Source organism: Typopeltis vanoorti, chromosome 7 (assembly GCF_054136105.1).
Source record: "Typopeltis vanoorti isolate ZY-2024b chromosome 7, IOZ_Tvanoo_1.0, whole genome shotgun sequence".
Lineage (NCBI taxonomy): Eukaryota > Metazoa > Arthropoda > Arachnida > Uropygi > Thelyphonidae > Typopeltis > Typopeltis vanoorti.
In genome coordinates, this window is record NC_143555.1 from 95,236,435 (window position 1) to 95,258,941 (window position 22,507).

Sequence of the window (22,507 nt, forward strand, 5' to 3'; positions counted from 1 at the left end):
GTTAACCAGGCTACCTCCACACCCTGCCACCAGACTGGAAACAGGTGAACCTTGATCGATTCATTGCTCCAGAGTACCATTTTCCACTGGTCAATTGTCCAGTTCACATGCTCTTTGCACCAGGCCAGACGAGCTGCCTTGTTCGTTGTTGTGATGTTCAGCTTGTCTGCCGTTGTTATTCCATGGAACCCTAGTAAATGAAGTTCTTTTCATACAGTGTTAGTGCTCACCATGGTGTAACTGGCACTCTGGAACTCATCACAGATGGTCTATGCTGACTGTCCATTTTAACACTCGCCTGTCCTGTCAATCATTTTTTGGCTGCTGCCCTGTGTGTTTTCCTGCACTAGTGATGCTAGAATGTCTTCATTTGTTGATCACATTGCCGACGTTGATTTTAGATGCTCCAGTTGAGCAGTAATGGCATGTATAGACATGCCACCAATGTGGTAACCCATGATAACACCTCTCTCAAAGTGACAAGTTCACGGCATGTTGCCATACTACCTTGTATTCAATTGCTATGATGAAATACTGCTTCCTCCTATATGTACACCAGTTTTTATGTTATTAACAAACCTGGAATGTTCCATAACTTCAAATAACAGGGGTGTCCAGACAATTATTGGTAGATAGTGTATTTTATTATTTAACTATATTTATTATCACATACAACTACTCAGGTTATCTTCATAGTACAGTTCCTCAAGAATATTAAAAACGAGTCATGCTCTAATAATCTGTAAAAAATATAATGAATAACAAGCAGGCAATGCTAACAATTTAATATTCCAAAGCCAATGTATGACCCTCGAAATTAAAACTGTTGGCTTTGATGATATCTCAAAGATATATTTTCTACACTTATGCTTAGGAACAGATCTCCATAGCTCAGTCTGTAATGGCAGTGCCGTGGTTGGAAAGACTTGGGTTCAAGTTCTGACTGCAAAGAATACTTGTAAGGTCCTTTCAACCTAAGGTGAGTTAGCTGATCTCATATACTGAGAAAAACAGATTTTTATCCTTGAAAAAACTTCAGAAATACTGTAACAGACTGCAAATGGGATTTACCACCCTATCAGAGTGCTAATTAAGTTTAAGCCAAATTACTTGGCAATGAGCAACTGAACCTAACATGTTAAGAGAAGGGTAATGTCTAGGAATAACTTCACTTCTAATGAGATTTATTTGAAGTACATATTTTCTTTCTTTGTGATTACGCCATATCACAAATGATTAAATATAATTTTGTGGTATTATTTTTACCGTTAACATTACAGTGAGCAATCAAGTTGTGCTATCTGTTAATGTTTTGGTCAGAATGCTAGGAAAAAAAATAAAAATAAACCAATATAAAACAAGTTATAAAATAAAGAGGATGTTATTTACTTTATATCACATTGTATAAATTTACAAAACTCTCGGAGGCACACTGATCTTTTGATATAAATTTCAGAGAACACACACACACCAGTTTATTTATATTATTTATATATTTTTATTTATATATAATTACCAGTGTAGACTTTTTAATTCCTTGTTCTGAATTATCTTTTTCAATAGGGAATAGAGCCGTACTCCTTTTGCTCTGTTATATAAAAAAAATTCAGTATTTAATTAATCCAATTAAAAAATATAGTTTATACAGTTAATATATTCTAAACTATAAATATTAACGCAAAGAACGAAATGCAAACTTTCAGCATTTTTAAAATTGATAAAGTATTAAAAACACTTCCATAACGAAAAATAAAAAAGCTAATGCTTTTTTTCTTTCTGCTGCTGTACACTGCAAAAGTGGCTGAGCCTGATTATATAAGGGCTGCTCAAACAGCCTTTTAAAAATATCTTGATAGGAATGCAGGGGGGGGGGGGAACCTGTATAAACAAATCAGTTATAAAAATAAATGACAACAACAGTTTTAAGTTCACTCCATAATCTTCTATTTGCAGCTGTTTTCACAATATTAGATGTGTGAAGTTTCCTATGGATTTTAATTGATGCTGAAAAGTATTGTTGACTCTCTCCCTATAGCAAACATAATAAACTCTGAAAAGTCCCACATGCACAATACTGTATTAAAGGAAATTCACTATAGCAAACAACTACAAACAATTCCTAGGGTCATCAGGAGTTTGCTAGCCAGAGTATACTGCATCTCAAGCAAATTTGAATTGTAAGTGGCCATATGGAAAACATTAAAATATGCATAATTTCACTGGATTTTCTAAGACAATGTTTTAACTAAAGTAGTATCATCAGGCTGCTTCTTAAATGGCATGTAACTAATTCTTATGATACAATTTTTTTAAATTATCCTCATTATATCATGAGAATCATTCAAGGAGAAGACAGATAAACTGGCTACAACATATGAATACAAGAACAAGTCATACAGCACATGCATACTTCCACGTGTCTTGGTCACAGCTGTGCAAGTAGGACGAAACATTATTAACGTTCCAGGGAAACAGGTATAGTTATGTAATTAAAAAATTATAAACAATTAATGGCAGTTAATTCACAAAATTTATAGGCATACAGTCTGTTTGATTAAGATTAGGACAGTGGCATAGGGTTTCACATGATTCAAGAAAGATGATCAAATTTAAACCTATTGTAGTGCAACATCTTTGTTTGATTCTGGTGGACTCTGTGTCCAGTGTCGATGACATGAGAAGCAAGGCTAAACCTTCTGATTCCAGAAATCTTATATAATCTTGATGTTCATGGATTGTAATCTCAGAAGACTGGCCAGTTTATCCAAAGTAGCAAATATGACAATAGAATATTTGATAAACACTGGGCAAGAGGCTTATGAAGGTCAGCTTTTCGAATTAAAACCTAGCCATTTCGTACCTCTTATACTGATGTGAATCATCTATTTTTTCATCCATATTCCACTAAAAGAAAGGCTTGTTTGTTAGTGTGCAAGGAGAAGCAATATCAAGACTTTTTCAAAAAAATTATAAGTCTCCCCAACACCTTCTTTAAGAACTTGGCTGAGATTTCTAAACATATTCATATCTTATAAGATACATCATGTTCTGTTACCATTTCACATGCATGCTGTTTAACATCAAATTAGAAAAGTTTTCAAAGATATTTTTAGTGTTCTTAGTGAGATCTTTGAAGGTGTATTCAAAATGGAGTTTGTCGAATCACTACTGACATCTATAGATACATTCCCATAAAAATTTCAGATAAATTCTCATAACTTTAGCAGCATTATTTCTTCTTTTGAATTCATATAGCATTATAGGGATTGCCTAGAAAATTAATCTATTTAAGCAAAGCATGTTTAACTGGTTTGATACTAAGAACAAATTCTAAAACTTCTAAGAGCATAATGAAAACCCACACACAAAAATGAAAACCCACACACAAAAGTAACATTTATTTTTTGTAACAACTCAACCATGATCATAATTTTCTGATATACAGACTATTCTGCACATATTAGGATACAACAAATTTTTCATAATTACTGACTTTCTATAACAATTTCTTCCAAATTAATCTATTATTTCCAACACTGGTGAAATCTTCAGCATTCTGAGGCATTACTAACTGCATCAATTAACCTAGATCTTAGTCTTTCTCTGGAATTTTTTTCCTACATACAACACCTTTCCTCTTCTCATTCAGTTTAAGTGACCACACACCCTTAGATTAGCCTCTGCTCGTACATTGTTGAATGGCAACAATGTCAGGTTCCTTTCTAACAGCTCCATTTTAATATGATTTGTCAATGATCTGAAGTTTTCATATCCTCATTGAAAAATATAGATATTTTCCACATGCTTGCCTGGCACCTTATCAGATACCTTTTCCACATCAATAAAACTTTCTATATCAACAAATACAGATTCTTTATATTCTCATGTAACCTACACACATTTTAAAATTTGTGTTTAAATGAACTCAGATTTATTTAAAAATTTGCATGTTAATATGCAAATTTCTAATACTACATATAAGGGAAAACATTCAATTATTTTTGCATAATCAGAATAAAACAATTCCACAAGAAATATATAATTTGATTAAGAAACACTATTACTACTGACTGGTAGTATTTTTTGTATAGGTATGTAAAAACAAATTTGAAGATAATTATAACACAGTTTAACTAACTATAAAATAATGTATTGTAGGTAGTTTTCAGTATTGAGACCACATATTAATATAAAAAGTTTATTAAAAATAAACAATTAAAAAACCCTACAGGTTTCGTTCATCATCAGGGGTAATGGTATATAGAGATTTAACACAACAAACACTGACAATTAATTACACATTAGATGTTTTTTTATAATTCACAACTGTCAAATAATTGAGAAACCCGAATACAAATGATATAGCTCATGCATGCTATTTCCAAGGTCCAAGACAGCTAAATTTTTGATGAAGGCAGACCAGACTTGATGTAAAATCAAGCCTTGATTTTTATTGCACTGTGTAGGGATCCTAAGCATTAGTGCAGCTTCTTTAAATTTCCTTGTGAAACAGTTGTTATCAATATATGACATGTTTGTCTGTTGCCAGAGTACTTGATGCCAGTAGTGGCTATGTGGAATGCTAAGCCTGATTTATGCTCCCTTAATTCTACACAGCCACTTTTGTTGTGTTAAACCTTTATATACCATTACCCCGATGATGTAAGTCTTATGATGAACAAAACTTGTTGGGTTTTTTAATTGTTTATTTTTAATAAACTCTTTAATATGTGGTCTCAATACCGAAAACTACCTATAGAACTGCTTAACCACAGAAACCTATGTCTACATAAAATAATGTATTCTTTTTGAGTTGCATCTGACTAGTAATATTGTCCAAAGCATTGTAACAACTATTACAATGTTATTTATAATACATCATTTCAAAGTAATGCATTTTATATGCAAAAATGAAATTTTCATAGCAGATTTCACAGAATAATAGCACATGAGCATTATTTTTAAAAGAAAAAGAAAAAACAGTTGCTGTTTAAACAATTTTAACAGTAGGAAATGTGTTTTAACAATAATATAAGACTAAATATAACATGCAGTATTTCAAAATTTATTAATTGTGAAATACTTCAATTAAATTTAAAAATTTGGTACTAATATTTTGCTTTGCCAATTTACCTTTCTTTTATACATAGGAGTCAGTCTCCATTCTGGATCATTTTCATCATTGTCATCTTCATCATTCGATAGTTCATCAGAGAAATAGTCAATCATTTCAATATTTGTTGACAAATATTGTGGTTTTTGCAAATTTTTCTGAAAGTTAGAAAAATGAAAGATAATTAAGGTAGTTTTTATTTTTAATGAGGAACATGAATATACTGTTTCATAAATTAAAGATACCAAGAAATTATATTCCATTCATCCATCAGTGTCATTAACAGGCACTTAAGTGCTGACAGCCTTCCAAGTATCCTTTGGATTTCCTAACTGTAATACAAGGATAAGGCAGTTACCCCTATGAGGAATGAAAAACCCGAGTTCCTGGGAGGGGGAAAAAACCTTCTACCTCTGTATGAGACCAGCTAACTCACCTTTCGTTGAAAGAAACCAGATTAAGGTTTCTCATGTCACTGACAGGAAATCAAACCTGTCTTTCTGATTAAAGGGCTTTGTCTATACTGAGCTGCGGAGGCTACCAAGAAATTATATACTTGGTTTAATCCTTTCTCAAGTGTAATAAGTTTGCACCGGAAGCAACTTCAGGATTGGGCAACTCATATATAGAAGCTAATGACTTCACATCACTTGCCTTAGTATCTCATAATGCAAAGCACATATCCTTACAGATATGTATAATGCTCTGCATTATGGGAAGGGTCACCTCACAGACCGGTTTTGACCTTTATTGAGGTTTCATCAGTGGGAGCCAGACCTAGAAGTGATACCAAGGTTGAAGTAACGTAGAAGTCATTTTCATATACGAGTAGCCAAAAGGGGTGTCACACCTTATTACTCAAGTCCTCTAAATTAGAGATAGATGTTGGAAGTTTTTCCAGTTGATTATATTATGGCTGAAGAGATGAGATGAGAACTGAGAAACTGATGAGACCTCAATAAAGGTCGAAACTGGTCTGGGTAGTGACCCTTTCCATAATGCATAGCATTATACATATCTGTAAGGATATGCTTTGCATTATGGAATACTAAGGCAAGTGATATGAAGTCATTTGCTTCTATATAAGAGTTGCCCAGTCCTGAAGTCACTTCAGGTGCAAACTTCGTTTGCTTACACTTGGGTAAAGGATTAAACCAAGTATATAATTTCTTGATATTATTATTATCAATACCTTTAAGTATCTTTAATTTATAATATAACCAAGTGGAAAAATTTCCAAATGCATTTCATAGTTATTTGTAATCCATTTTAAAACTGGAAAATATGGGTATGAATATGCTTTCATAATGTTAGGCTGCCCAAATAAAAATTAAAGGAACTTTTTTCCAACTTTTCTTCAGCCAATACCTGAGTGTTGCTCTTCAGCACAGGCAAGAAGGAGTTTCTTCCCTTCCTGGAAACTAAGGTTTGGTCCTAATGACACATTTCAAAAATCAACAGCAGGGCTCACTTTTACATAATATACATAATTTCTACATAACATAATTACATAATGAGACATTTGTGCCTATAGTCCAACAAATGGTTCTACTAAGGAAAAAGCTGAGGAATTTTTGTAGTCATTAGAGAAGGCAGCAGACAAAAAGAGGGAAAGTTTGGTTCTTGTTGGAGATTTAAACAGTAGAGTTGGAAATGAATACCAGACATATAGATATGTTTTGAGAAAATTTGGAGAAAGAGTAAAGTTAATAATAGCGGTAAGCACCTGCTGGATTTCTGTTCAGGAAATTGACACTAGTCATTCTTCTTCTTCTTCTGCAGCTTCTCCCACTTAAGTGAGGTCACAGTTTATGATGATGCTCCTCGACATCCTCCTGTCTTGAGCTGTCACCACATCCAAGTTCTTCATCCTCAAGTCCTCTTCTACCAGCTCCCTCCATCTCTTCTTTGGCTGCCCACACTTCCTCCTTCCTTGCACATCCATCTGCATGACCCCTCTTCCCACATATTCATCCTCACTCCTCATCACATGACCAAACCATCTCAACCTTGCCTTCTGTATCTTTGCTCCTAAGTTTGTAACTTTCACTGTTCCCCTCACATAGTCATTTCTCAGACGATCCTTTCTGGTCACACACCACACATCCACCTAAGCATTCTCATCTCTGCTGATGTTATTTTTCCTCAGGGTCACAGTTTCCATAGCATCATAGCTGGCCTCACTACCGTCCTATAGATTTTGCCTTTCAGATTGATCGACACCCTCTTATCGCATAACACTCCAGTCATCTCCCTCCAGTTCCTCCAACCCGCTTGTATCCTGCATCCCACTTCCTTCTCAGCCCCTCCATCTTCTTCCACTGTTGAACCTAAATATCTAAAGTCCCTCACCTTCCTGATGACATTTCCTTCCAGCTCCAGATCTGTCTCCTGGCCGCCGCCCACTGTGCAACACATATACTCTGTCTTACTTCTGCTCAGTCTCATACCTCCCTCTTCCAGTACTTTTCTCCATCTTTCCAGTTTAGTTCCCACTTCTTCTCTTGAATCTGCACAGAGCAAGATGTCATCTGCATACAACATTGTCCAAGGCGCATCTTCTCTCATCTCCTCTGTCACACCTCCATCACAATATTAAACAGAAACAGACTTAATGCTGACCCTTGATGCAAGCCAACTGTTACTTGAAAACTTTTATCTGTCCCAGACAGGGGTCCGAACTCTTATCTTCACATTTCTGTACATCTCCTGCACCAACCTGACATATTTCTCGGGTACCTTCTTCTCCCTCAGACACCTCCAGACCGTATGCTTTCTCCAGATCAATAAATGCCAGATGTAGCTCCCATTGTTTCTCTCAAAACTTTTCCATCATCTGCTGTAACCCAAAGATAGCATCTGTTGTTGATCTACCAGACATGAAGCCAAATTGTTCCTTTGCAATCTCCTCAATCTTCCATCAAGAACCCTTTCTAGGATTTTCATTGTGTGGGACATCAACTTTATTCCTCTGTAATTTTCAAGTCTTGTGCATCCCCTGTACCCTTGTAGATGGGGACAAGAGTACTCTTCCTCCATTCCTTGGGTATATTTTCCTGTTGGCAAACTTTCATGAACAGGTCCCACAGCAGGTCAATTCCCTCTTCCCCCCAGTGCCTTCTATGCCTCCACTGGAATCCTGTCGGGGCCCACCGATTTTCCATTCCTCATCCTCTTCATGGCCTCCGTCACTTCCACTCTACTGATGTTCTGCACCATCCCCCTGTGAGTCCTTGCATTTTCCTCATTCAAAACTCATTATTTATAAATCGACTAGTCATCATTAATACCATATTCCAGCATAAAGATCTGCATAAATTCATGTGGAGAGATGTCGAACATTTTGAACATGAAAATAGTGATATTTTCATGTTCAAAAAGAATTAAATAAGGGCATTTGAAATAGGAAGTGATCACTATTCAGTTTTGAATGGGATAAAACTGAACATCATATTACAAAAGAAAAGTTTGGAAGAAAATTTTTAAAAGAATCAAAAGCAAGCAGCTTTCAGAGGTGAACTGTAGGTACAAATGCACAATTATTCAAGAAACAGAAACCAACCCTTCGAGACTTAGTGATAGAATGAAGAAAACATTGATTCAGCCACAGAAGTACATGGTGAATTTCTTTGCAAGGATGGAAAAATCAGAACACATTGGCAATGGTGAACTCAGGAAAATTAGAGGCAATCGTGGAAAAGAAAGGCATCCAAGTTCCCAACAAGCAAGTCAACATTCGTACTGAGAGAATATAGAGAAAAAATGTAAGAAAGCAAAACAATGGGTAAAAGTAATTATAAAAATCATGGCAAGACTGGTAAAACATGTGGAAGATGAAGGTTGCCAAATATTATTGATGCTATTGAAAAACTTAGAAATGGAGGAAAGGGTGTAAAAGGAATCAGTGATAAAGGTAACATAAAAACTGAAGATAGAGATATTCTAGATGTCTGAAATAATAATTACTTGGAACATTGCTAAATTAAATAAGAAGTGATAGGACAGTGGTAGAAAATATTCAGGGGGAATGCAATCAGGAGTACATAATTGGTGTAGAAAAAAACCCACTAAAAACTTGAAATTGGAAAGCAGCTTGAGTAGATGATATTCAACCAGAAATACTCAAATATGGAGTCATAAAAGTTTTATGGCTGTCACTGCCTGATTCAGAAGGCCCAGTTAGAGGATCAGTTTCTGGATGACTGGAGCAGTTTTTAGTACCTATTTATAATAATAAAAACTGAATGTGAGAATTACAGAGCAATTTTCCTACTGAGTGTTCCTGGTAGAATATATGCAAGCAAACTTGACAAGAAACCAAGAAAAATTGTGGAAGAGAGAGAGAGAGAGAGAGAGACTTGGAGAAGAACGAGGTTCAGGCCTAAGGGATGATTTTCATCCCTTTGGCCTGAACCTGAAGGGATGATTCAGGATCAGATTTTCACATTCAAATAAATAGTTAAGAAATTAGGAAATATAATAAGAATCTGTATTTAATTTCTGTAAATCTGGAAAAGGCATGTGACAAGATAAGATGCCAAGAGAAAAACTGTTCAAAACACTACAATTATATGGTGTAAATGAAAAGTTATATCAAGCACTGTGGTCTATATTTCCAGAAAATCCAGACAAATCTGGAGGAAAATTATCAAATAGTAAGTATAATTTTCACATAGTACTATCACAGCATCCATACTCCTTGGACACTACATATCAGTATTGATGATAGTGATAATTCTCCTGATATTGCCATTCTCAAATCTTCGATCTGGCTAAAACATATTTGGCCACACATCAGATTGTTTCTTCCTTCATCTAACAGCTTTGTCCTCCCAAGAATCGAGATCACTACAGAAAAAAGAAAACAATAGTTTGCCTTTTCTAGCCACTTTTATCATGCATTTCTCCAACAGCACTCTTTCAGTTTAGAGAAAACCTTTCTGCACAGGCAGATACATTCACAAACTTTCCCATCATTTTCCCCCTCCCAACAATATGGTATTATAAAAAAAAAAACTTGTTAACACAGCCACCAACCTCTGTTCCAACTAAGCTTCCCTCACAGCTAAATTCTCCTTTGTCTCACCTTCCTATCCAATTACAATGTCAAAAAAAACAAAAAAAAAAACAGTTTCTCCCTGCATTGCACATCTTAACAGATTCCAGTAATGCTATCACTATTCCCTATATTCAATGCACCAAACAGATAAAATAGCTAGAACTTTGAAGAAATATCATCTCTGCACTGCTTTCAAATGCCATCTGAAGTTATCTGCTCTCCTAAAGATCAACCCCCTCTCACTCTCAATTATTTTAAGTGTATACAAGGTTGCTTATCCTTGCAACCTGTCATATTGTGAACTAATTAAAAGATCTGCAACATCCTTCTTGAAGAACACAAATACATTGTTGCCCATGCTTTGGACACCTTGCAAGAATCAAATAAGGGAGGAAAAATCTACTACTATTTTTCACTGTATCAAATACAAACATGACAGACTTTTTTTTTTGGAATTAGCATATTTTAAAAAACTGTCCCAATCTTAATAAACATAGTAACATGACTCTTCCTAAGATTTGGAGAACAATAATTTTTAGACCTCTCATCTAACAGCCAAGGCTGCCTACCACTGCCCAATAGAGAACTGCCCGCCCCCCTTCCTTAGGACTTCAGGCTTAGTAATCTTCCACTTACTTTTTTGTGTAGTGATGTGGTAAAGATGATGTCTCTGTGATAGACATGAAATATTGGAACCATTAAACCTGTGTTTAATTCTTGCATTGTGTCATTTTTATTCTATTAAACTTGGCCACATAGCTCAGACACACTGGACTCATTCCTGCTTCACCTACCAGCATTCCTTCCCAGAATCCAGATCACTACAGAAAAGTGATCCTGTCTACAAAACTGCTAACTTTAAGGCTCTGCACAGGACAGACCACTCCCATTAGCTTACTCTTGACAATTCTTTGTTGTCTGTGTTTTACTATATTTTACCCAAACTGCTAGGTGTAGGTCATAGCTGTTTTCTGTGAAGAACGTCAAAGTACATTAAATTCCATGGGCTGGAACAATCTGAACTTGATGAATATGCTATCTGACACACTGGAGTTATTCTTACTTTACCTACCAGCACTCCCTCTTCAGAATTCATATTACAGAGAAGCAATCCTGTCCACAAGACTGTTTTCTTTCTTTTTGAGGGCTCCTTCAAAAATAAAACCAAAGTCTTACACATAAGGGTTCCTCATGGAACATTTGTACAAAGAGAGTTGCAGAACTTGCTATATTACCATAATACATCTGATTGACTATGGTTACCTTTTCTTTTCTTTGTGAGATTGTTCTCCTTCACACTGCTCATATGAGTTAGTAAAATGTATTTATTTTTTTAATCATTAGGCTTTAACTGTCATCTGTCAAATGCAAGGTGTAAATACCTTGTTACCTCTGCTGAAAACACCAAAGAGAAATTTCATCCTCAGACTTGAATTATTTCACTGATGAACTGTGGCTTGTCCGGTTGGCTTACCTTGCAGATTTATTTTGCCACCTCAACCAGCTGAACACGAGCTTGCAGGGTGTGCGTACTTCTTTATTTTTTGGTACAGGATAAAACTGCAGCTCTTAGGAAAAAACTTGGCTTCATCATTAAAGAAATTGATACATGAAACACGTGTTCCTTTTCATTGTTGAATGCTTTCTTAACTGAGAATGAAATTCTTCTTCATAGTGAACTGGCAGTGAATATAAAGAAGCATCTTGGGAGTCTAATCGCAGATTTCAAGGAATGCTTCCCCAAAAACCTGGCTTCAGAATTTTGGATTAGAGAGCCGTATTCCACTGATGACATCTTATCAGAAACGTTAACTCCTTCTGAGAAAGATGAACTGATCAAGCTCTCCTGCGACGGAAGTCTCAGGCAAACGATCAAGAGGATGGATTTAACAGACTTCTGGTTGGCAAGCAGAAATGAATATCCAGTGATCTCAGAAAAAGCTGTAAAATTTCTGTTGGCGTTTGCAACTACTTACCTTTGTGAATGTGGGTTTTCTTCTCTCATTTATATCAAAAACAAGTACAGGAATAAGTTGAATGTTGAACCTGATTTAAGACTCAAATTAAGTCAATTGAAACCAGACATTAAGAAGTTGTCTTTAGCTAAACAAGCACAACCTTCGTGCTGAAACAAGAATGCGAGTTCTATAATTAAAAATATGTTACATTTATAGCTTGTACTGATTGTAAGTTTATTTGAGAACTGGAGTACTATTATCGGAAATATGTGTTTGTCAAAATTTGTTTATGTATTCACTCATTATTATTTTAATTTTTAAAAATTGCACATTTTACAGAACAATCCATTGAACAGATTCAAAGAGTATCTGTTTCTCCAATAAATATCTGAATAAAATAATAAATAAATCACTAGTATTGTAGAGAAATGCTTATTTTTCCCCTGGGATCAACAAATCAAGCTTTTCCAGAATAAATTTGTTTACTGGTACATCTAATATCCTGAATTAAATATAGTGGTACACCACTGGAAAAGGTGAGAACCTCTGATTTAAAGCATTTTGTAGATATTGATATAATTTTTTTTTGATGTTAGTATTATCTGTCCACAGATCTGTAAAGTAATCCAAGAATTCTTTTACAATTTATATTTGAGGTATCTTTTATATCGGCATTCATGTATTTTAGTATTTTATATGCATTGGGTCTTGACATATTTTATATATGTCATTTTCTAGATATGATACAAATTTTTCCCAACTTTCTTGGTCTCTTTCCGGTTTCTCTTTTTGGCTATTGCTTATCTTTTTTTTTTATATTCAATTTCATCTTGTTTTTTGCTACTCAACCAACTTTTAAAGGCCCGCTTTTTATTTTCAATTATTGTTTTTATTTCATTGTCCCTTATATGTAATTCTTTATTTTTATGATATTTTTTGTGTTCCTAGACTTTCATATGCTGCCGATGTAATAATTTCTTTTATATTATTCCATTCTTTCTCGATGTCTTCATTTTCTTGTATTTTTTCTAAGTGGTTATTAATCCTCTGTTGGTATAAATTTCTGATACTTGCATCATTTAGTAGTCTTACTTTGTAATTAGATTTTGTTTCTCTAGTTTGTTTATTTTTTGTAACCATTTTTGTAGAAACCTTAGTTTTGCCTGCACTAAATAGTGATCTGTGTCAATTTTTAGCCTTCTTCTGACGTTAACATCTAGGAAGAGGTTTGTTGCTTTTTCATTTGCTATAAAGAAGTCTATTATTGATTTTTGCCCTCTTGCACACCATGTATATTTATGTAATTTTTATGTTTGTAGAATGTATTCATTATTTTTAAATTATCATCATCATCATCATCAAATTCCTGCCATGTACCCTCAAGGGGGTGTACAGGATATAATACAGTAGTACTACATGAAAAAAATTACATCATTACTAACTTCCTATCTACAATTTTCCTCCAAATTAGTCTGTTACTTGTCAAGACTCCAATATTATCAGATCTTATATTTCTATCGTCTAAGGCACTTTGTACCATATCAATTCACTTATATCTTGGTTTTGCTCAGGGTCTTTTTCCTGCCAACCTCATAGAGCACTTGTTTTGCTAATCTTTCCTTGCCCATTCTGTTTAAGAAATCATACCAACTGAGATTAGCTCTGCTAACACATTCCTGGATGCCATCAATGTCAAGTTCTTTCCTAATATCCTCGTTTTTAATATGATATTGCCATTGATGCCATCTGTTCATGCCTATAATTTTTCTCAGGAATCTCATATCTGCGGTCGCTAATCTTTGGTCAAGTGTTTTACTTCTGACTCAGCTCTCAGATCCATAAGTTAAAACTGGTTTGAACACTGTCTTGTATACAGCTAATTTAGTGTTCTGACTAATTTCTCTCTTATTCCAGATGAATTTATTCAATTGACTTCCTACCATACCAGCTTTATTGATTCTGTTGTCTATTTCCATATTTAATTTACCATCTTCACTAAAAATCGTGCCTAAGTAGCTGAAATGTTTTACTTGTTCCACAGGTTCTCGGTTCACAATGCAGTTGACATTTTCAACGATTATGCCTATTTTCATTGTCTTTGTCTTTTTATTGCTGACCTTCATACCATATCTATTACAAGAGTTATTCAATTTAGTCAAGGAATCCTGCAGATTCGTAGTGGATTTATCGATAAGTATAACATCATCCGCATAAAGCAAAGAGCTGACATTAACATCTCCAATTTTGATATCATGTTTAATACCACTTTCCTAATGTGATCCATATGCATAATGAATAACAGAGGAGATAATGTAGATCCTTGTCTCACTCCAGATTTAACATTAAACCATCTTCCTGTACTTCCTTCAATTCTAACTGCTGACTTACAACTCAAATAAAGACTAAGTGTTGCTTGATATAATGCCCCATTGACACCATATAACTGTAGCGTATTGAATAGCTTCTCTCTTGGCAACTTGTCATACGCCTTTTCCAAATCGACAAAACTTAAATACAGATCTTTGTTATATTCCCATGCTTTCTCGACTATTTGTCGTAAAGTGAAGATCTGATCCTGACAGCCTCTATTTGGCCTGAATCCAGCTTGTTCTTCACCAAGCTTTTCTTCCACAATTCTTCTCAACCGTTTCTCAAGTATACTTGCATAGATCTTGCCAGGAACACTCAGTATAGATATACCTCTGTAATTCTCACATTCAGTTTTATTTCCCTTTTTATATATGGGTACTATGAGAGCTCTACTCCAATCATCGGGAATTCGTCCCTCTGTCCAGGCTTTCTGAACTATGCAGTGCAGCCACTGTAAGACCCTTATACCACCATACTTCAGTATTTCTGGTCGAAATGATATACTCCTGCTGCCTTTCCACATTTCAAACCTTTGATGGCTTTTTTCTACTTCAAGTATGGATATGTATTCCTGACAGCATGATTGGTCAGTGTTTTTTACCACTGTGCTGTCATCACTGCTTGTTTCATTTAGCAGTTTTTCAAAGTAATTACTCCATACTTCAAGTATATCTTTTTTTCTGTTTTCATGTCACCTTTATCATCTCTAACCCCTTGTACAGCACTCTTTCCTCCATTCTTAAGCTTCTTCAATAACCTCCAGAATATTTTGCCACCTTCTTGATATCTATTTTCTATATTCTTGCCAAAGTCCTCCCATGACTTTTGTTTAGCTAGTTTTACACAGTGTTTACCTTTCTTACATTTGTCTCTGTATTCTCTAAGAGCAAAAGCTGACTTATTTGCCAGGAACTTCTGATATGATTTCTTTTTTTCCTTCACTGCCTCTTTAACTTCCTGTGTCCACTATGGAGTTCTAATTTACTATCCTTGCAGACAACTTCACCATATGCCTCTTTAGCTGAATCAATCAGAGCTTTCTTCAAGGCTTGCAACTGAATCTCCAAGGTTTGATTCCTGTTCTCAAACTCTTTCATTTTTTCTTCAATAATCTTTGTGTATTTTAGTCTACAGTTCACATCTGAGAGCTGCTCAACTTTTATTCGCTTTAAAACTTTCCTACATCTTATTCTTTTCAATATGAAATTCAATTTTATCCTTCTCAAGACTAAATAGGGATCTCTTCCAATTTCAAATCCTTTGTACATTCTGGTGTCCTGCACCAGGGAGAAAACATCACTATCAACAATAACATAGTCACATTGAGACTTTTCTTATTCCTGCCTCTTCTCTCCATGTGAATTTGTGCACATTTTTATGTTGGAACATGGTGTTGTTAGTAATAACCAGTCCATGTCCTGAGCAGAAATCCAACAGATATTTGGCATTATTATTAGCCATTTATTATTAGCAAGGAACAACTTTTCCTTTTTCATTGTGTCAGTTGCTTTCTCTAAAGCCTCAAAAAATTCCTCTACTTCTACCTTAGTGGAACCTTCTGTGGGACCATAGGCACAAATAAGTCTCATTGTTCAGTTCCCCATTCTCATATTTGCCCACATTACTCTATTTGAGACTGACTGCCATTCAAGAAGATTAGCCTCGTATTTTGTTTTGAATACTATGGCTACTCCTTCTTTTCCTTGATTGTCATTGCCTGAATATAACATTTTGTATTTATTGTTCAGAAAGATCTCACCAGTTTTTGTCTTTTTTTGTTTCAGTCACCCCTATTATGTCGATCTGGTACTTATCTAATTCCTCAGCTAGCTCCATTTCTTTGCCATTCAGGCTTCTTACGTTGATAGTACTGATCTTTAACTCTGGTGATTTTGAGTTGGGGTTTGTTTTCAGATTTGTTCCAGTACCTGACTCTTCGTTGTTCGCCCTGGTTCTCTGGCTAAAACAACAGGGGCCTTGTTTAACCGGGCGATGCCCCAGCCGGCATGAAATTTTGTCATGTTGTACCATTATTTTTTTTTTTTTAATTTTGGTTTAACCAATAAGAATACAATTTGGTCGGCTAAATCCAAAGTTGCCAGCCCATCCTTGTTCGTTGGGTATCTACTTGGGTACCGCACCATGAGACGGTGAGGATTGGACATTAGGTCAGAAGCCCTGGTTGGTTCTCCACATTCCTTTAATGGCTATGTGGAGGTCTCCTCTCAGTTATACAGCTTTGACCCTTAAGCACCCCCCCCCTTTTTTTTAATTATTATATATTATATAATCATACTCTGATCAGACTGCTGTAATACTTTTTCTGGTTCATTCCATGAAAGTTCTTCCATCTGCTACTTTTCTTTATAAAAGGGGAACATCAAAACATTCTTCCAATTCACATGAACCAAATTTTTATTCCAGCTTTGTTTACATGGCAGATAACTGAATAAGAGCACGATCATATTTAATAATACTCTTATTCCCATTCTTTAGAATTTCTGCAATATAATTATGTCTGGAGCTTTTTCCATTTCTCAACCCCCCCCCCAAGACAATTTACACTGCACATTTCTTAGTGACATGAAGTTTGGCCATCTTCATGTCACAAAGAGCCACAATCAGTTTTTTTGGGATAATCTTAACCAATGATTTCAAAATTTGTTTGTTATATATTTTACATACATCTATTTTAAATAGATGCATACTACTTTTTTAAATAAATGAAAAAAATTATTATTTTTTAAAATTAAATAGTGAATTAATGATTGAATTTGTGGGTTGCATTTATTTTGACAGGTTTTAAAGTCTGGCTCGCAGTTTGCTAGGGCAGCACACAGCAGCAGCTCCTTAAGATGTTGATTTGTAAGTTGTGCAAGGTGCTTTTGATTTGATAAATTTCAGAGATGGATATTGAATAGAAAATGATTTTTTTATATAAATGTAAATGATTTTTTTTCATAACAATGTTTTAAGTTACCACGTTTATAATTTGCAAGAGTTGTTTTGCAAATAAGACAATAGTGAACGGGATTGCATTCATTTGTTATTAATGAGTGCAATTCCATTCACTCTTAAAGCTTCTATTTTCCTCATATTCATGTATTTTTGATGCTATAACAAAGAACTTGAATGATTAACAAAAATAGCATTAAATAAAATAGGCAAAATCAATTAAAAATAAGAAATGAAGTAGTAGATATCAGATCATATCAAAAGTAATGTTGTTTTTTATACTATACTTGTTCAAATGTGTCTCAGGTCTAAACATGAATTTTTAAAGCTTTATAAGTACCGCTAAGCTGAGGCGGCCTCATTCTAAGGAATTCCACCTTGCAAGAACATCATACATAAGTTATTGTTTAAATAACCCTTTATTACTATGAAGGTCACTGATGAGCACTTTAGGCACATCATGCTTTATGAGTTCAAAACAGACAACACTGCTGCTAACACTAAAAAATGTGCAAGAACTGTATGGTGATAATCATTTGAATGTGCAAAAGTGCCAGCAATGGTTCCAAAAATATTGACTTAAGCTTGAAAGACTCCCCTCGGTCTGGGTGCCCTGGTTCTTTTGATAATGATATGTTGGAAGCTGCTATTGCAAGAAATGTCAATGCAACTGTTGAAGATTTAGCAAAAGATCTTAATTTATTGTCATTGACAATCCATTACCATTTGCAAGAACTTGGAATAGTGTCTAAACTTGGCAAGTAGGTTCTTTACGAACTGATGAACAACAATCAAAGAGAGAATGTCAACACCTGCACTGCTCTTCATTCTAAAGAGGTTCAATCTCCATTTTTGAGTTGTGTAGTCACCAGTGATGAAAAGTAGATACTTTACAAGAATGTTAGGCACCAAAGGCAGTGGGTTCATTCAAGGGAACAGGCTAAACCTCAGCCAACACAAGACCTTCACCTTTAGAAGATTTTTATCCTGTACTTGTTCAAATGTGTCTCAGGTCTAAACATGAATTTTTAAAGCTTTATAAGTACTGCTAAGCTGAGGCAGCCTCATTCTAAGGCTGGCATTATACACTTTGAACTCTTGCCACAAAACCAAACAATCACAGCCGAAGTATACTGTGAACAACTCGATCGAGTGAATGAAAAGAGGTGTTCTCTGGTCATTCGAAAGGGTGTTGTTTTTCACCATGATAACGCATGCCCTCATAGTGCAAAAGTCACCTGTATCAGATGGAGGAACTCGGCTGGGAAAAGCTTCCACATTCTCTGCATTCTCCTGATCTTGCACCTTCAGATTACCACTTATTTCGAAGTTTGCAACATTTCATTAATGAAAAACAATATGATACATTAGAGGCACTGAAATTGAGTCTATGCAACTTCTTTGCCTCCACACCTCTGAATGAAACTAACTTTCAATGTTGGGAGAGCATTATTGATTCAAATGGAGAGTATATACTTGATTAAATTAGCAAGTCTTTTATATCCTTTCAAAACTTAATGCTAATAATTACATTACTTTTGGGGTGACCTGGTAAACCTTAAAATTACTTGTTTCAGCATTTTCACACAGAATGGAGTAACAGGTAAAGTAGTTTAACTGACCAACACATCTTGGAAATAGTAAACTGCATAGATCACATGACAGTGTCATCAAGTGTACTGAGATTTCATGTAATTATGGACTTGTTTTATGTTAAAAAGAATATTTAACTTTATACTAATTATTTTATTTTATACTAATTAATTATTTATACTAACTATTTTAGATCTAAATGAGATAGCCAAAGATTATGGTATAATAATATCAACAGAAAAATCAAAAACTATGGCCTTTAAAGGACAAGATACAGTAAGAACTAAAATAGTAATAGATAACAAGATCTTACAACAGGTGAATTCATTTAACTACCTAGGATGTATGATCACATATGAAAATCAAAAAGATATAAACCTAAAAATTGCAAAATATTTAAAAATAACAGGTGTAATTAACTCCATATTTAAACCAAACCTAGTTCAAAAACAAACCAGACTAAAAGTATACAATATATTAGCCCTACCAATCTTATTGTAGATAAGACTGGTAGGTCTTATCTACAATAAGACAAACTAAGATTAATAACAGCAGAAATGAAGTTTATGAGAAAAACTGCAAAGTATACTCTATCACAAAAGAAACGAACAAATTATGAAAGAATTAAACCAAGAATCAGTAATAGAAAAAATTAAAAAATATAAGCATTAATGGATGGAACACGTTCAAAGAATGAAAATAGAAATATTACCAAAACAAGCCTTAAAGTACAAGCCATTAGGAAAAAGAAAACTAGGACATCCTCTTAAAAGATTCAATGATGACTTCTAAGGCCAGAACAGGCCATGCTAAGCCTAAATCCTTGATATGCATGATGATGATGATGATGATGACTAATTATTGACTGTTGATGGCACAGAGCTGAATGAAATAGATGCAATAGGGCACAAAGAACCACAATGCAGCTTGCAAGCTCAATTTGACCATGTTTGTGCCCTATTGCATCTATTTCATTTGTTACTTATACACACCATTCTGATACTTTCAATTTCTTCACATTTGTCCAAATTTCAGATTCTTAAAAATATTCCCACCTCCCTACTTTTTCTCTATCATTTGGCCATTGCACCCAAGCTATGCTGTCTTCTTTGATTCCATTTTGATTCCACTATATCTGCAAACAATCTCACTCAATCAAGCATCTCCTTTCTGCTGAACCATTTTTAAAATTCCACATAACATTCTTTTCTGGTTATTTTTATAACACTATTTCAAAAACCGATCATATTTCTTTCATATCAGTCACTTTATCCTCTTATTTTTCTCAGTTTCAGTGCTGCAAAAAAAGAAATGGGAATGAGCCAAAATAAACCAAAATATGGATAAGAAAAATATCTTCTTATCTCTCCGAAAAGAATCCCCCATGGATCAACAACTTTGTTACAGCATTCATAGGTTTGGAATGACTTGGAAAACTAGTCTGTGATAGTGTTTAGTTTTGCATCACATTCTTCTGAATGTAATAAACACCATCTAGCATGTGTCCTTTCAATTTCACTCTCACAATTTGAGAAAGAGATAAAAGTCTGCTGAGCAGTGTGACCTGCTCATGAGCCAGGAGACAACTGTATAAGCAGATGTAATATCATGCAACAATTATCAACCAGACAAACTTTACAAATCTGACTGCATGCTTGATTCTTGCCAAGAAATGTATCAATACCTCTTAGCAGTAGTCACTACTAAGGCCTTTTCTTCTTGAAGGAATTCCGTATGGATTATCTTTGTGACCAAAGAATGTAGCATAAGAAGCACCAACTCTTGTCCCTAGCAATAATGTTTAGGGAATCTGGTTCACCATCAGCTGTTTGAACAAAAATCTTTGCATGCATCCAATCAACTGAGTTTTTCTTCATCATACAAATAATGTAAAAATTAAAAAATATGAGACAAACACCCAACCCTTCCTCATCTGGAGTAATTATGGACCTTATTGATTCCTTATTCACATTTAAGTCACTAGAAATGTCATCTATGACATTTCTAGTGAATCATTTTTTAAATTTGATTTTGATTAATTTGAACATTTCTAGTTCTCTTGATTGCTTTATTCCTTAATTCCATCTATCTCAATACATCCTTTATACATCTTAATATATGCATTACTTTTCTCCCATTAATGTCCATAATTCACTTTATGAAGTGGTGTAAAACAGTTTTTTCTCCTTCTAGTGATCCTGCTACCTACCCCCCCCCTAATTTATTTGTTACGTTAGTTTTTATTATTTGTTCACAACAAATCCTTTCCTGTAAATCCTATATATATTTTGAGATGTTAATTTATATATACTTCAAAAGTTGATGCACTAATCAATCATTTCCTATATCCTCTATAAAGTTTGGAGTTTGGTATTATTCTTAATATATTTCAATATCCATCACATTGTTTTGGAAACAATGTGATCACAAAATAAAATAGTGAAAAGAACAACTTCATACCATTCAAAGAATTGTTATTAAAATGACATAAGAAATTTCAAATCAGAATATTCATATTGCTTCCAGAACTAAAGTTACATAGGTGCTGAATAGAGATAGAAATATTTTAAACAGAGCATCCACTTTTGCAATATCAATCACCAGTGTTATTGAAATTTTCAAGTAAATATGATATTATATATCTTCAAAGAAAACAATTTTTCTGATGCTTGACTAATTTTAAATGCATAAGAGTACTACTATATTTAAAATCCAAAAACTTCCTAGGAAATTCTTGAATAGCAACAATTAAATGGAATTAAAGTATTTATAAATCAGTTCCAATAGCAACTCATATTTCCATAATAAGAGAATGTAGAGTGAATTATATGCTTACTTTTTTTTTGTCAAAGCAGTCAGGCACACTACTCTCTGATATAGCTGGCAATAATGATGTTTGTGCTCCTATACACTTAGCTAAAGCAATTTGCTGAAAACATAATTTAAATCATTGCAAAAGTTAATATTTTTATGAACTTCAATGACATAATAAATAAGCAGCATTTTTAAGATTAAAAAAAATTTGTCTTCCTTTTTAAATATGAATCCAAGTCATACTTAATTTATTGAGCCTTCATGGCTAAGTCAGTTTCAACAAATGCCCTTCGGCTGAACAGATCTGGGTTTGAATCCTGTCTGGAATGCAAAGAACATTTATCACAGCTTTTCAACTGTAGGTGATTCAATCTCATATGGAGGTGGCAGGGTTTTTTTTTTTTTTTCATCTGAAAGCTCAGTTTTTTTTTTTTTTTCTTCCTGAAAAAAGGCAAACTGGCCAGAAGAACACTCATAAGTGACAGCTATAATATACTATCAGATAGGGTCTTATCAGAGCATTAATTAGGTTTCAAAGAAGTCAAGTTAGTTGGCAGTGGCAGGCTCTTGAGCCTAATGTGCAATGAAAAATTGGATTTAATTTACTACTCATTTAAACAATCAAAATATGATAATGAATAATAT

At 34.3% G+C, this 22,507-nt stretch overlaps 1 protein-coding gene across 2 annotated transcripts in view; it reads right to left on the reverse strand.

The window, feature by feature from the left end:
* LOC150104880 (chromosome-associated kinesin KIF4-like) overlaps positions 1-22,507 on the reverse strand; it is a 282,861-nt gene that overhangs the window by 23,887 nt on the left and 236,467 nt on the right. For both annotated transcript variants that reach the window (XM_090396035.1, XM_090396036.1), the window contains exons 22-24: positions 21,885-21,977; positions 5,134-5,271; positions 1,517-1,588 (exon numbers count right to left, since the gene is read on the reverse strand). In XM_090396035.1, the coding sequence (XP_090252161.1) occupies positions 1,517-1,588; positions 5,134-5,271; positions 21,885-21,977 (303 nt within the window). The remainder of the gene's footprint in view (positions 1-1,516; positions 1,589-5,133; positions 5,272-21,884; positions 21,978-22,507) is intronic.